At 47.6% G+C, this 15,539-nt stretch overlaps 2 protein-coding genes across 2 annotated transcripts in view; one reads left to right on the top strand and one right to left on the bottom strand.

The window, feature by feature from the left end:
- Positions 1 to 2,211, top strand: part of LOC108502619 (cyclin-dependent kinase 11B) — an 11,796-nt gene extending 9,585 nt beyond the window's left edge. The window contains exons 15-16 of the mRNA XM_017825715.1: positions 404 to 593; positions 1,426 to 2,211. Of these exons, the coding sequence (XP_017681204.1) occupies positions 404 to 593; positions 1,426 to 1,518 (283 nt within the window). The 3' untranslated portion in view covers positions 1,519 to 2,211. The remainder of the gene's footprint in view (positions 1 to 403; positions 594 to 1,425) is intronic.
- A 615-nt stretch (positions 2,212 to 2,826) lies between these two features.
- Positions 2,827 to 13,146, bottom strand: MMP23B (matrix metallopeptidase 23B). Its single transcript, XM_017825716.1, has 8 exons — positions 12,781 to 13,146; positions 9,417 to 9,559; positions 8,003 to 8,142; positions 6,503 to 6,670; positions 5,722 to 5,886; positions 5,411 to 5,521; positions 4,433 to 4,559; positions 2,827 to 3,771 (listed from the first exon to the last, which is right to left on the bottom strand). The coding sequence occupies exons 1-8, from the start codon at positions 12,949 to 12,951 to the stop codon at positions 3,597 to 3,599; spliced, it is 1,200 nt and encodes a 399-aa protein (XP_017681205.1). The 5' UTR covers positions 12,952 to 13,146; the 3' UTR covers positions 2,827 to 3,596.
- Positions 13,147 to 15,539: the final 2,393 nt, after the last annotated feature.

Below are 15,539 nucleotides of genomic sequence, written 5' to 3'. Positions count from 1 at the left end.
TCATGGAATTATAACCAATTAATAGAATTAAACCCAATACCCAGTCATGGAATTATAACCAATTTATAGAATTAAACCCAATACCCAGTCATAGAGTTATAACCAATTAATAGAATTAAACCCACTACCCAGTCATGGAATTATAACCAATTAATAGAATTAAACCCAATACCCAGTCATGGAATTATAACCAATTAATAGAATTAAACCCAATACCCAGTCATAGAATTATACCACATTAATACAATTAAAACCCGATACCTAGTCATGGAATGATACCAAATTATTAGAATTGTACCCAATCCGCAGTCGTAGGATCCTTTGTTAAACACCAGAAGACCCTCAGTTGTGTTCTGGACGGATTTCTAGTTTTGGGGCTCAGCTCCCTTCCCCCTGTCCCCAGTTTCCTGACGTACTACCCCGCGCGGCGGATCACGGCGGAGGACGGGCTGAAGCACGAGTACTTCCGGGAGACCCCCCTGCCCATCGACCCCTCCATGTTCCCCACCTGGCCGGCCAAGAGCGAGCAGCAGCGCGTCAAGAGGGGCACGAGCCCCCGGCCCCCCGAGGGAGGGCTGGGCTACAGCCAGCTGGTGAGCCCGGGGACCTGGGGGACCTCCTTAGGAGGGAGCCTGAGAGTCGCCTTTGGAAAGTCCAGCTTTCCCTCCGTGCCCTCCCAAAGGGCAAATCCAGTCACTGCTGTGTCCAGGACACAACCAGACCTGGTTTTGTCCCGGTGCAGAACACTCTCTTTTAAAAGTGTACCTTGTTTTACACTTCCAGCTAAGCCTTCAAATTTGTTTGGGAAGTTAGTCTGCAGCCTGGTGAGTTATACAGGTCTTGAGGGTAGAAATATCCCCAATTTATTCCAATATTTGGGCCAGGCTCGTGTTCTTTCTGTCTTTTGGGGTATCCCTGGGACTGTGCTGCCCATGTAAGTCTGGCATGTTCAGAGTCTCAGGTGCCTTAATTCCAGTTCCACATCTCAGCAGAGTTGAAATGGCACTGTACAATTTTGTGCCCAATTTAAGAGTGTAAGGAAGCTGAAAAGGTTACTTAGCCTTGATTTTTCAGGGTATAAAAATTGTCATGACACAACCACAGTGTGTGTTTGATCAGATGCTCACTAAGTGCAGTTTACACTTATTCATACAGTGTGTTCCCAATTTTTTTATCTTTTCCATGCAGTCAAAAGCAGGTGCAAGAACCAGGAACACTCGAGCTGCCTTTAGCAAAGCCAGCTTTTGAACTAGGAATGTTTAAAGATCACAAATAACCCTGCCCAGAACCTGAGCTGTGATGCCACGACAGCAAACATTTGTTTCTCTTTTACAGATGCTTTACTTTTTGTTGTTGTTGTTGAGATTTTTGTGCTGGAGAGGTAAAACCAGCCACTGATCAGTGACCTGTGCTTGCTTTTCCCAGGGTGATGATGATCTGAAAGACACAGGATTTCATCTGACCACCACCAACCAGGGAGCATCTGCTGCAGGGCCTGGCTTCAGCCTCAAGTTTTAAACTCTACGTGAAAGAGGGAGGGGGAAAAAAACCCCACAAAGAAGAAGAAGCACCATTCATGTGAGTGGATTTGAGTGCCCCAGTTCTGTTCTTCGTGTCAGGGGGACGAGATGTGTTTGGTTTTTTTTTTCCCCTGTGAAAAACTCAAACCTTATCACGGATTCCAAGGCTCTGTTTTATAAATCCACGTGGAGTATAACTGCTGCATTCCATTAGAGGACTGGAGTTACCTGAAAACCCCAGGATCATCACAAACTGTGACAAAGAACAACTTGAACTACAGTCCTGGAACAGTTTCTGGTTTCTTTTTAGGTTTTTTTTGTTTTGTTTGTTTGTTTTGTTGGGTTTGGTTTGTTTTTGTTTTTTTTTCTCCTTGTAAATTTGTAGAATTAAAATACATTTTCAATTGTTTAACAGTGTGAAGGATTTCATTGCTTCACCTGCAGCAAAGTTGGATGTTGGTGACAGTAAATAGAGTTTATTTTTTATTTTAAGGGAATTGTTCATGTCTGAATATATTTGGGGCAGAAAAAAAGTGCCAGTTATGAGGTTTCTTTCATGTTACCTTTGAGAGAAGAAGCCTGGGGTGCACTGCTGAGCTGAAAACTGTTTGCTTTGTTCTGTCCATGTATTTCCAGTGGTGCAAAAGAAGTTCCTCTACTGTTTTATAAATCAAAAAAGATGCAATATGGAGACTTGAAACCTTATTTTCTATGGAAGTTCTTTTAATATGCCCTTTTCCCATCAAAAGAAGAGCTTGTGTAGTGATTGTGTAATGCCACATCTCAGGAACGACCAGAGGAGGAATTGTGTTGGAATAGCACATCCCTTGCAGTTCCTGATTTATAATGGGCTCGCTCTGTTCTGGGAACAGGGGAGGTTTGGAAAACACCAAATTTTCAAGCAGTCAGAACTGGGCACCAGGCCAGGAACAGGATTAACAGAAATCATAAACATTCTATCCCTCTCAGTACATTTTGAAGAGTTTTTTCTGAGGGTAAAGGCCTTGGAGCTGGAAGGGGGAGGTGCTGAAGTTGGGGTGAGGTTTGGAAGCAGCTGGGTTGTTTTCCCTGTGCAGGAACGTTTCTGTTTCTGAAGGAGAAACAGCTCTGTCACTGGTCTGTCACTGAAACATTCCCGATTGCAGAAGATTCCTCGGAGAGGGAGCTCAGTAACCCCTTGAAAAGCAGGAGTCCACTGAAGCAGAGCCTGTGTGAACTCAAGGATTAAACCATGACTGACTGCAGAGTTTGTATCTGACATGGAATTATTCCCTTCCCAGCTTCCCTGCACTGCTGCCCCAGCCTTGCCAAGCGCTCCTCGTGCTCTCTTCCAGCTGGATGTGGCACATTTCCCTCAGCCTGGGGGAGGACAGCCATGGAAATCACCTTGTCTGCTCCTGGCTCGGACACCTGAGGGACAAGCTCTGAGCACTTGGGACCTGTTGGGATCAAAATAATAAATACAAACCCTGGGAAGGGGATCTGGGGGGAAAAGATGTTCTGGGGATACCTGACCTGCCCACGGTGGACGGTGGAGTTGAGTGAGACAGGGCTGCTGTGCCCCACACCCTCCTCCTGAGCAGGAGGAGCAAAAGTGGTCCTGGGGCTTAGACTTGGGTAGAACTTCTTGTGTTGCAGAGCACCAGGATCTAAAACAAGGGCAGAAACACTTCCAGAGTATTAAACTGCTCCTTTTTCCTTCCCCAGTCTGCCTCCAGTGCAGCCCAGCTGAGCCATCCCGGTGGCTGACGCAGTTCTGCTCCTGTTTTCCAGCAGTTCCCAGGGATCCACACAGTTCAACTGCACCATCTGACGCTTTTCTTTAAAAAAAAAAATGTTGGTTTTTTTTTTTAATTCTCTGTACAGCACCTACTTGATAAATTCTTTGTCATTAAAACTAATTTGGAAGAGTTTTACATTCCAGTAACCAGTCTCAAGAGTCTCTTTTGCCCAAGGTGAGGAAGCAGCTGATGGAGAAGTTCAGTTGCACTACTGGAAATTAAATATTAAAAAATGCCAAAGAAACAATTTGAAACAGAACTAGCAGGAACTGAAGGAGCTCATTCCAGGGCCTTGTCAGTGCTTCAGTCTGATTCTCCAGGAATAAGTAGTCAGGATCCTTTCTTTTTTCTTCACTATACAAGTGTAAGTTCCTTCATTAATTGCATTTGCAATGATGCTCATGTGATCTTCATTTAAGGATAAATAACCTGGATATGAGTATTCCAGAAGCTCCTTATCTTTGTACCAGCTGTCATAAGAAAAACAACAGAAATTAAAACTACAAATGTCTAGCACAGTTCAATGTGTGTGTTAATTGTTCTTTCTCCCAATAAATTTTTAAGTGCAGAGCAGAGGTGGGACTTCAAGAAAACACAGTTGGGTTTTACTCTGTATTTCAGGTGTAACAGGGCACAATCCTGAGTAATTCTGGAGCTTGAATCTCACTAAAAGTTAATGGGAAAAGTTAATGGGAATTTGGGTCCTCAGTCTAAACCAACTCATGGGCCAATCTCTCAGCATTAAATAACATGCTTGTATTTTAGTAACAGCTAAATAACAATGAACTAAAAGGGTAAATTTAACACTGTTTTTTCTTTTTTTTCAGAATATGGATCAGGGAATTTGGCTTGATCATAGGAATTAGCTTTGTGCTCTGTATGAGAACTGGATTTTATCCTTTTTTTGACCTCCTGGTGGTTTCTGAGAGCTCTGCTTTCAGGCTAAAGAAAAGCTCTGCAACGTTCTGATCAATCACTCTCCCTTCCCACCCCTCTTCCAACTCTGGAAGGAGCCAGTGACACCCTCCAGATTAGAAACAACTCCATTCCCAGTCCCCCAGGTTTGCCATCCTCCCCCATCCTTTCCCTGCAGAGGCTGCCAAGGACTGGGAGGAGGGATGGAGCACTTACTAGACTTTGCCTTTTTTATGGATGATCTTCTGCCCGCAGCGGAAGGTGACGTTCCTGCCCTCAGAAACCGTCTTGGTCTTGGTCCTTGGCGGGGGCAGAGTCGGGGGCACCGTTGGAAATGGGAATTCTGTCCCCCCAGGGAGGAGAGAGGGAAGTGGCAGCAGTTAGTGAGCAGCTCTCATCAGCAAGTTTGGTCCTTCCAAAACACTTGCACAGAATTAGGTTGTCATTTAAGGAGCCTTGAAAGTATGAATTTAAAAATGAGCAATTCTTGGACGGACACGTAACATGATTCACGTGCAAAGATAAAAACTTACTTTGTGGGGTGTAAACTGAGATGGATAAAAATCAACTAGCCCACAGCTATGGAAGAGGATATGAACAGTCCCCAAAGTGTTTGTCATTGTCTGATTGCATCTCTGCATTAATCTGGCCTAAAAAACCCCAATGCTGTGCTGGAGAAAGAGGTACCAGTTCCACGGTACATCTTAAGGCCAGTTATTTGTCTGAAGTTAATTCCACAGCTGCAGCAACTTGGCCTGATCCTGCATTAGTCCCTTATCTGGATCTGTAAAACTGAGAGGCTGGATCAGGATTAACATCCTTCATCTCCTTTTCTGGGAGCAGCTCAAGCCCAGCTGTGCTTGAGATGCCCCTTGTCCTGTTTCTGTCCCCTCCCTGCCTCAGGAACTGCCCTGCAGCCCTTCCCTCTCCCTGCCTGTGGTATTTGTCCCCTGTCACTGGTTCAGTTAAACTAGAGAGGAACGGGACAGTTTAATGTTCCACTCCATGAATGTTTAAACATAAAAGCTGCCCCCTAATACCCGAGACCCCATCTCTGCTGTGCTGCTTGGAGCTGCATCACTTGCACCCACTGATCTCTAGCGTGAAATTAAGATCCTGCCTCTCCCTAAATAACTTTTACCTCCTCCCTCTGTGCAAAACCCCTCCCCAAATCCCAGAAGAAACCTTGGATACCGTAGCAGAAGTCACAGGTGGATGGGCAGTGCTTCTTCATCAGCTTCCTGCGCTTCTCACAGAAGCCTTTTTTTGCCCATGCTGGGCACATAAATAATCTGTCTTTACAGCCTGAAACAGGAGGAGAAACGGGCATTAGAGGGGCTGGGGGAGGGAGTTCCTTCTGAGAAAAAAATCAACACTTCACTTAATCAGATCCCTGAGTGTAAATGGGGGAGCTGGGACAGGGAAGAATCTAAAGGAGGAGAACAAACAGAGCTGGGATCTGACACCACGAGAGCTCTGCAGGATCCAGAGCCCTGGTTCCTTACCATAAAGCCTGTGGATTCCCCACACCTCATCCTGGGAGATGGTCTTTTTCCCAGTCAGGGTGGCGTTGATGTGCATGAGGGCGTTGGGGTTCAGGGAGTGCATCAGGCCCAAGGCGTGGCCTATTTCATGAGCTGCTACATGGACCAGGTCTGTCAGCCAAACACCTGGAAGGAAGGGAAAACCAGCTGGAATTGTGTGGTAAAGTGTGTTTGCTAATCCTAAAACCAGAGGAAATAGTTTAGCACTAGCACGGTCCTGTCAAAGGTTGCCCCAGTTTCATCTTCTTTGTTGGGTCCAAATAAAGCCAATTATTTCCACATGCTCCTAATTTCCAGCAGCAGGACACAGAGCAGTGCCAGACACCAAAGGAGCAATGTTTGAAGGCCTGTCCCTGTGCAACACTCACTCTTGTCAGGTTCCCACAGCCCTGGGCTGGAACTGGGGTTTTTAGCAGGAATATTCCAGTCTGAAAGGGCCTCCACTGAGCTCTGCATCCCCCTCAGCCCACGGGACAAACTCAAGCCTCTTGGCAGCATCCTGAACCCTGCATCCAGCAGGGGTGGATTTTAACTGAAGGCTATGACTGAACTATGGGATAATTCCATGGAATAATTCAGCCAGAAACGGCCCTGAGACCCCACAGGGTCCCTTGGCCCAGCTGAGTCACGGGGCAGAGGAGCAGCTTCCAAACTCCCACAAAACCACAGCTGGCTCTGTTGCCTCTTTTCCACGTCAGGTAAATCCCAGAATGAAAGCTAAACCCCAGGCATTCCCTGTTACCTTTCTTCCAGCTGAACCTGGTGTTGCCCAGGATCCAGTACTCGTGGTCATCGAAGTGGATTTCTCCGTGGGGTGGGAAGAAGGCGTGGGCCAGTTCCCCTGTGGTGCCATCGAAGCAGTGGTGGGTGAGGGACTCCAGACAGTCCGTGTGGTTGATGGAGTAGAAGCCTGTGGAAAAAAAAGCAGCAGATTGAGTGGATCTGGCAGGGTCAGTGAACTCCTGAGTCACTAAAAAGGTCTCTGATGGGATCCCACGTGTTTTCCAACCTCCAGAGCCACAAAAGCAAAGACAAATGCAAAGCAATGGATGGCCACGTGCTGCCCCTGGATTTAGAGCTGTTCCCAGTGGACACAAAGAAGTTTACTTCCCAGCAGGGAATGCTGAGCTTGTCTTGCAACATCACGTGGAAATCATTTTTTTTTAAGAGAGAAGCTGAACTGATAACCCCAGGATGGAACTGTTCTATTTTAAATGTCAATAAGCAGGGGCAGAGTTACAGTGAGAGCTGCTCCCCAGCTCTTTGTCAGCACCACAGCAGGATCACAGTGCATCCTGCATCCCCTGGAACTGGGGACCTGGAGCTCACAGGGAGCAAAACAGACCCCTGGAAGCACATCATGTGCTCTGAGCAGGGTCCTGCAGCACCAGAGCGAGTTGCGAAACGATGGGGAGTCTGCTGGTTGTCTCAGTCCTGCTGCCACATGCACAGGAAATCAGGATTTCACACAGACCATAAATCCCAGGAAGGATTTACATCTGAGGTTGAGGCTGAGCAGAAAAAGCTTCAGCACTGATGTTTTTCCAGGCCCCAGGAACTCCAGAACAACTGCAGAGCAAGAGAGGGGCAGGAGGGAGGGGAGGGAGCAAAGATAGTGCTCCAGTGGGATCAACAAAAGGGAGACCAAACCCAGGAACAACTGGAATCCGTCTCCTGCTCTGGCTCTGTGTGACCCTGGGTATGGCACTTCACCTTCCAACATTCAGATTCCCAACCTGCAGGACAAGAATCTACAGATTCTTATTCTTCTGCAAAATTCCCCATTTCTGGAATAGGAATCTCTGGATTTCCCCATTTCTGGAATACAAATCTGGGGATTTCTGCATTTCTGGGACAGGAATCCGTGGATTTCCCCATCTATCCCAGTGGCAGAGTGCTAATTCTTGGCAAATCCCTAAAGCTTCCTGACCGTAAGGTTCACAGAAAGCGTGAATCGTGATATTAACATTTCCTAAATATTAACAAGGAATTTTAATAAAAAATCTATCAAAATTAATAAGCAATAAAAGCTAAAACAATAAGTAATAAAAGCTAAAAGTAGTTTCTCTGAAAATAATAAGTAATTAAAGCTAAAAGCAGTTTCTCTGCCTGACTAAAGGCAAAGGATGTCCCAACCCTCCTCCAAGAGGCCGAGCCCGTCCAGCACAGGAAGAACATCTCCTGCCTCCCACCCTCTGCTTTACACACTGGAAGTCAATCCCTGGCTCCCTCAGGGACTCACCGATTTTGAGGTCGCTGGGGAGGTGCCGGGGGACCTCCCTGAAGCTGAAGGGGGACACCTCGCTCCACATGCGGAACGCGGCCGCCAGCCCCCGGCGCGTGTCCCTGGCGCTCAGCAGGTTCCTCGGGAAGGACAGGATTCTGCAGGGACACACGACAGCTTCAGGAAAAACGCCCTCCCCTCCTCAAACACCAGCTGGAGGCCACTGTCAGGCAGACAAGGATTTCTGTTCACTCCAACAGGTTCAAATCGGGAGTCGCCTGAACTGGATGTTACCCACGTTTAATGAACCCCCACGGGGATGAATAAAGAGCTGGTGTTCTCCACAATCACGTGCTCTGCACTTCAGCTTTTGCTCCTCCTCTCAAGCACAGCACTTAAGACAAGGTTCCCTCAGATAACTATTTCTATCCTGATGTCTCCCAGTCTGCCGTGCAGGGCTGCTGGAAGAGGAAACGACTGCGTTCCAGCAGCAGGGAACTCCTGCTCCTGACACTTGGGCTACAATGGATGTGCACAATGGTGTAAAATACTCCCAGGCAGAACTTCTGAAAGAGAGTCCCAAAGAATATCAAAGACTTGTTTTCCTATCAAGTTATTTCCTTTAGAAAAAAGCTCTAAATCCCATGGGAGAGAGACCCAAGAGAGGTTTTTGGTTAGGCTACGGAGTGAGCTGGGGGAAAACTCCTGGTGCAGGCCCTGTTTGTACCATGGGAATGCACAGATGGCTCCTGGAAACTTACCTTGGCCCACGGGAAGATCTGCATTCAGGGAATTGCCTCAATGGGGAAAAGTTGGGTATATTCTCTATCCCCTCTGGTTGTTTTTTAGCTATGCTGATTATGTTCTCCCTTCGTCCCAGCACATCCTAAAGGGAGCAGAAGGTTTCATATCAAGCCAGGCTGTTAACGAGGGGAAACCTGGACAATTAAGGCTCTGGTGAGGCTGAGCCTGTTTGGGATGCTCCTGCAAAGGAGCACAGCATTCCCTCACCCCAGGATTGTCAAGGGCTTTTTACTGTTTATTAATAATCCAAGAGCTGCAATCCTTTCCCAAAGACAACAGGGAGAGAGAATCCTAAAAGCACCAAGAGCTCTGTCCTCCTGAAATCAGAGAGATCTCGAAATCCCAACAGGGATTTCCCTCAGGGATGGTTTAGGTTCAAACAGGACTGTTAAAAACATCAGCATGACAGAGTTAGTCCTCCAGTCACGACCTTCTGAGGGAGGTCCCTGCTCAGGAAGCCTGAATCTGCCCTGAAGGGTTTCACTGAAGTGAGAGGTGCAGCATTTGTAGGATTATTCCTATTTCAGAGTGGCTTTAGCAGCTCTCCCTGCACAGGGCTGAGGAATAACCACATGGGCAATACCCAAACCCGTGGCAGGAAGAACTCAGGCCCCAGGATCCCTCTTACTTGTAGGTCAGGTTGAAGTGGTCCCATCTCAAGTGCCCCGGGGTGATGGTGTAGCGTTTTCTCCGTGCTGGAGGACGAGGAAAAGCTGGGCTTTGCAAAGCTGAGGAACCCTCTCTGTACAGGCCAGGGGATGTGGCATCTTCCTTAAAGACAAAGCAGCAGGTTGGAAGGGGTGGGAGACACCCCAGGCCTGAACAGTGTGCAATAAAAACGACCAGTACAGGACATCTGCAGGCTGGGGAGCACAACTGGAGCTGCCTTGGGGGTGTCCAGGAGACAAGATGGTCCTGTCTGGCTGCACCATCCCACCCCAGGGCACTGCAGCCACTCTCCTCTTGGAGTGTGGCACAGATGGAGCAGAAATGAAGCTTCAGGAGGCTTCTGGCCACGGCAAGTGCTGCAGCTCTGCCTGGAAAGTTCTCATTTCCTTTTCGCTTTCCTGTTGCTCTCCAGCCTCGCCACAGAAGAAATGTAAAGCTGGAAAAATGACTAAAACAGGCAGCTCTTTGTGCAGAGAGCTCTTTATAAGAGCTGTGCTGTGGATCTGAAATGCCTTCAAAGTAAACAGCAGCCCTGGAAACCCTGGAGAGGATTTAAACCATCGAACAGTAAAAGACATCAAATTTAGCGACACGTCTGACTCCAATTAGAAAAGCCTTTTCATCCCGAGCAGTGGAGGTAAAAGAATGGGACCCAACATGGTTTTCTGGATGGCTTCCTGCTCTGTCTCCCCTTTCCAGGACTAAGACACTGAATATCTGTGAGCCATCTTTGCTCCAGAGGCACCAGGACGCTTCCCAAGTGACATGTACAGTGGCTGTGGTACAAAAGCTGCACCAGCTCGAGTCTGTTCAGCCTCACAGCACATTCCACAGGAAACAAGAGCTGTCCTCATTTTCCTCATGGAAGAACCGAGGCTCTGAGAGCCAAAGCAGCACGTCCCTGGTGTCACAGCGAGGCAGTGGCAGGGGAGGACAAGAGCCCTGAAGCGACGGCTGCCAGATGTGCCCGGAGCACCAGCACTCACCATCCTGAGGGATTCCATCCCAACAGCAAACCAGCCTCTTTTCTCACGTCTCACTGCCACTCTTCCCTCCACCCTGATCTAATCTCAGCCTCTTTCTTTCCCAGGAGGGCACTTTTCAGCCTTTCCTGCAGCTCAGCCCTGGCTCTGGCTCACCATGGGAGCCCAGCACAGTCTTTGCCCACAAGGAACTCGAGGGACATCCCTGAGAGACAGAGGTGGGAGCCAGCACTGCCCTCCGAGCTGAAAGCCTTTGGCAGGGGGTTGGATCACAGCTTTTGGGTCACTCAGCTCAAGGCCCTGTCCCTTCCTCCCCAGGTACAGGTGATGTGGGTGCAGTGGCTGTTGTCCCTCTCCCTTCACCTCCAGTGGCTTCTACTCCGAGAATGCCTTTTCCCCTCCATATGAAAGGGAAATTTTGCATCCTTTTGAGCAGCACAGACAAGGTGGAGGATCTGTTGGAGCTGCAAGAGAAGCCTGGACAAGATTAGCTCATAATTACAGGATAATAAGTTATCTTCCCCTTTTATTTTTTTGCAGTTCTTTCAAGCAGTGAAGAATTATGCAAATCCTTTCTGTCTTTGTTGTTTTCTCTGCAATCCCGTGCCAGTATTGGGGTTGATTACATTATTAATGTAATCTGGCATCAGTCAGGAAGAGCCCAGGATTACTGGGAATTCTGTCAGTCTCTGGACTCCAGCTCAGGAGATTTGTTAACTCACACTGGGGTGAGCAGCTCTCTGTCCCTGTGCTGGATGTTTCTGCTCCTGAACAAAGCCAGAACACTGAATTTACTCTCTCCTCTAGCCCCAAGGGAGAAAAATGATTGTCTTTTCTACAGCCATTGAGCTTAAAACCCTCAGGCCATTCATTAGTGCTGAACAGGCAGAGGGAAACAATTAAAATAATGTGTCACTAGTGAACTTATCCTCAAAACCCAAACCAAACTGAGGGTGACCCAGGCCCAGCATCAACCCCTGAGACATGAATGTGACCCACTGGACCAAGAGAGGTGCAGAGCCTGAGTTCTCTTGCTCAAACCTTCTGCCCAGTCTCTGTTCTCCTTTAGGCTCAAGTTCCACCCACCACTGGTGCAACAAAATGCTTTTAATTAAGAAAAGCCTTGCAGAACGAATTGGGGAAGGGTGGGGAACCACCCAAAGCGCAGCTCAGACGTGGGGTTCTGACAGAAATGGAGTGACCTCGTTAAAAATTCACAGTATAACTTCCATCAAAGGATCTGTCCGGGTGCCAGAGATCCAAGACTTTGGGAATACACAGAACTGAAGAGGTCAGGCACTCCCAGGAAGAAACTCATTCAGCTGTGGGTTAAGGTCTCAGAAACTCCAAAATGCCTGGGAGGTACTAGAAGGGCAGGTGTTCAGTTCTCCTTCTCAACAACACACATAGTTGTTGTTGAAATTATATATATAATCTCAAATATATATGAGACATATATATATATAAATATAAAGGCAGACACTGGCCAACATCCCTGCTCTGCATTAGTCCCCCTTGCAGTCAGACCTCCAGTAAGTTACTTCACTGAGCTGTAATGACTGTAATTAATTCCCTTCTCCCTCCTGGCCACGCAGTTCCCCTCTCAAACCACACAATAACATAACTCTGAATCAGGACCAATTAATAACAGCCTTGAGCATGTGATGCAAACAAGGGGGGCCAGTGCCAAGAGCTTCATAAACACAAAAAGACCCAGGAGAAGATGCACTTAAAGATTTTTTTTTTTAATATAAATTTAAAAGCTAAATTTAAGCTAAAAGCAAAAATAAAGATCAGCTCCTGAAAGTCCCAGAGCCTTGCCAGAGTTCCCCCTGGATTCAGACTTGTCCCAGCACATCTTGATAATGGATGGACCTTGAAAGGGAGTCAATACCAGCCAAGAGTTCTGTAGGACCCAGTTTAGGTCCTACACAAGCCCTGAGTTCCTAGGAAAGCTCAGCTGCTCCAGAAATCCCAGGACATGCAATGCCACATCATCCCAGGCTGGGAGAGCAGAGGATTCACAGGAACAGCCAAAGCTCTGGGGGAAAACCACCCAAATTTTTTGTGCCTCCACTGTTTGGTTGCCCCAGATTGCACACACACCTCTGACAACCTGACTCCACTGGGATGCACCATCACCTTCAGGGATCCTTTGCCAAAAGGGACTCAACCAGCCCTAAACACACCTCGTTGCCCTACGAGATATTTCTCTATTTTGATCAGATATCTCTCTATTCAGATTTCTCCCTGAATGCATCCACCTTCCAAACAGAACATACAGGTATTTGATACCCCACACCCCTCCCAGGCATTTGAGAATCAGATCCCTTCTCCTACCTGACTTTCCTGAACTGCAGCTCCAGCTGGATATTCCACAACCGCCAGCAGAGCCACCACAGGGAACAGGCACAAAAATCCCACCACGGTTCTCCAGCCACTGCTCTTTTTTTTGTCCAGTGAGGGGAAGCCTTTCCTCCTGTCTGCACAAAGTTCTTCTGCTTGATCCATGTCTCTCTTTAATAGCTTTTGGAGGGAGCTGGGACAGGCACTAAGACATCCCCTGCACTGAGCTCATCTTGTGCTCACATTTGGAGCATCTGTGAGGAGCCCGTTGCAGCTCCTGCCAAAGCTGTGCAGAACCACCAAAGCTTCAAAAAAAAGCTCTCAAAAAATTAAAAAAAAAAAAAAAAAAAAAAAAAAGGAAAAAAAAAAAAGTAGACTTTACATTAAGCCTCTTCCCAATGTGCCAGAGATTCTCTCAGGCTCTGCCAAGTGGGATCATGTTACTGCAGCTGAAATTTGGGCTGGCGGAGGAACAGCAGCAAAGTGAAACAAGCTGGGGTGGACATGAACTCCTTTCTTTAACTGTGTAATCAACAGGGGACAGATCTGCAGTTGTCAGCTTTATGTAATGAAAGAATTGGGGGAGGGGGCAGCACAGGGAATCCAGCAGCCAGCATCATGCCCTTGGAATGTTTCATTAGGGATGCTGAACGCTCGAGAGCTGTCATTTGTCAAGGGCTTGTCTTCAGGAGGAGAGAGAGAAAAACGAGATGCAGTGAGAGCAGGCAGGGCTTTCTCTGCTTGGGAAACTGCTCGGGGAGTTTACAAACTCACAGAAAAGTAAACATCAACTCCCTCTCCCATCAAGCTCAGCAAGGGATGTGCAAGTTTCTGGTGTACTTGGGTTATCGCGCTGAGGCAGACGAGTATTTTCAGAACCGTACTGATTTTGGGGTCACACAGACTGACCTGGGGAAGTGGCCACTTTGTCTTGAGCTGGGAGGTTCTTGGAGGCATATCCAGGCTCCAGACTTTGAATCGGTTCAGGACTTTTTAAAAAAAGCTTACTCAGAAATTCTCAGGTTTTCAGAGACAGCTGCACTTTCCTGTGGGGTCACCCCCTGGTCCTGAGTGGGGGGAGTGACCTCAGCTCCAGTTCTGCCTAGCCAGAGGAAAAGGAACTCTGCAAGCTCCCAGTTTCACAAGCAAATGCCAGGCAGAGGGGGGTTAGGTCTCTTGCCAGCCCCTATAAAACATTCCTTGGGGGTATCCGAGGCATTTGAAAGGTTTCAGAAAATTCTTGTAATTGTAATAAAGAAAAATTGTTTCATTTGCATTTTTTCCCCCTAGTTCATGAGCTTGCAACATTTCATGTATTTTCAGACTAAAGCTGGCCTGGAGCTTTTCAAACAACTCAGAATAAATAAGACCAATGAGTCTGTGTGTAAAATTGCACGAAAATTTTCCCTTTCCATTCCCACCAAGCTCTCCCCTGGAGAAAACCCATGTTTTCTGCAGAGAGAGGACAACGTGCAGCAGTTGTTCAGATACCAGAAAGACAGAATAAGGGGTAACATGGAAGGAAGCCATGGATAGAATTACAAAGGGAAGCTGGAACTGTGATGAAAAGCAGAAAGTCAGGGTGCAGGGCTCTACCTCCCATGGAATTGGCTCACCTCAGCTGCTGCTGCAGCTTTCTAGGGATGGTTCCTCCTTCCCCAGTAGCACAGTTGGCAGAAGGAACGTGCCTGTGCATGAACCCTCTGAAAAAGCCCTTTGTTTGGAGCTCCAAAGAGAGATGCAAATGCAGCTCCGTTTGTGGTTTGAGCTGCAGATCAAAGCACCAAGTGAGAAAGTGGGAACAACAAACTCCTGAAGGATCAATGCCTCGAGTCCCCCGAACAAGCTGCTTTCTGTAGGTGAGAACACACCTACAAAGACTGATTGAGAAGGGAGTCTTGAAGGAAAAGCTGCCTTGGAATGAGGCTCAAAACCTTCAGCCAAGAGCTCTTCTCCAGTAAAACAGCACTGGCTTGAAAAGAAAAATATTGCTATCAAAGAGTGCTGGAAGAACACTGAGTTTCGGCCACAGAACTGCGCAAGAGCTTCGAGTGCCTCTGCCTTTCACCCAGCCAGGAAGAGTCAGCAGTGCTTGAAAATCAACTTATGCACTGCACATCCACCTCCTGCCACAGCACCTGAGCACCTCGGAGCAGGGGATCTCACACCAGTCCTGACTGCACTGAACCTGCACCTTGCAGGGTGAGACCCACGGCACCGGGCAGGTAGAGGGTGGAATCTTGAAGAACAGCAACCTGAAATCTTCTGAGCACACAGTCAGGGCCTTGTTTCTGTGAAGAGGAGCACAGGAACCTGAGCTTTAAAGCACAGACTGGGAACTCACACAACCACAGCCCGAGGGAACCAGGAATTTCCTTTGTCCCATTGTAAAGAAAGCTTTTGTAAAATACTTCCCAGCACAGAGCCTTGCAGAGTTACTGTACAGAGCTTTAGTAACAGTGCATTCTTAGGATCTCATTGATTCTGAATACTTATTCATGCAGTTACTAAAGGTTAGCACAGCCAAGACAGCCCTTTTCCCAGGAGTTACTGGAATATTCTGGATGGGAAGGGACCATACTGCACATGAGCCATTTATCCTGTGCCACATGCAGTGCCTGAATGGGAATCTTTACCTGCAGAGACGACTCACAACCTCTGTGACATTTAGGATCCTGCTTCCCTGTCAGGGTAGCAAGCAGGTTACACCTGGATGGATCAGGAGTGAGAGCAGGGTCTCCTGGAAAGCCCTT

This window comes from Lepidothrix coronata, unplaced genomic scaffold (assembly GCF_001604755.1).
Source record: "Lepidothrix coronata isolate B3197 unplaced genomic scaffold, Lepidothrix_coronata-1.0 Scaffold122, whole genome shotgun sequence".
NCBI lineage: Eukaryota > Metazoa > Chordata > Aves > Passeriformes > Pipridae > Lepidothrix > Lepidothrix coronata.
The sequence above is the reverse complement of the archived record's forward strand: the minus strand, read 5'-3'. Positions and strand labels throughout refer to the sequence as shown.

Bases quoted from the DNA above. Each gene is read 5' to 3' on its own strand.
- MMP23B (XM_017825716.1), bottom strand. From the start codon at position 12,951: ATGGATCAAGCAGAAGAACTTTGTGCAGACAGGAGGAAAGGCTTCCCC. The intron at 9,560-12,780 runs GTAGGAGAAGGG...TTTGTCTTTAAG, and splicing joins CTGCAGTTCAGGAAAGTCAG to GAAGATGCCACATCCCCTGG. The intron at 5,522-5,721 runs GTAAGGAACCAG...CTCCTGTTTCAG, and splicing joins GGGAATCCACAGGCTTTATG to GCTGTAAAGACAGATTATTT.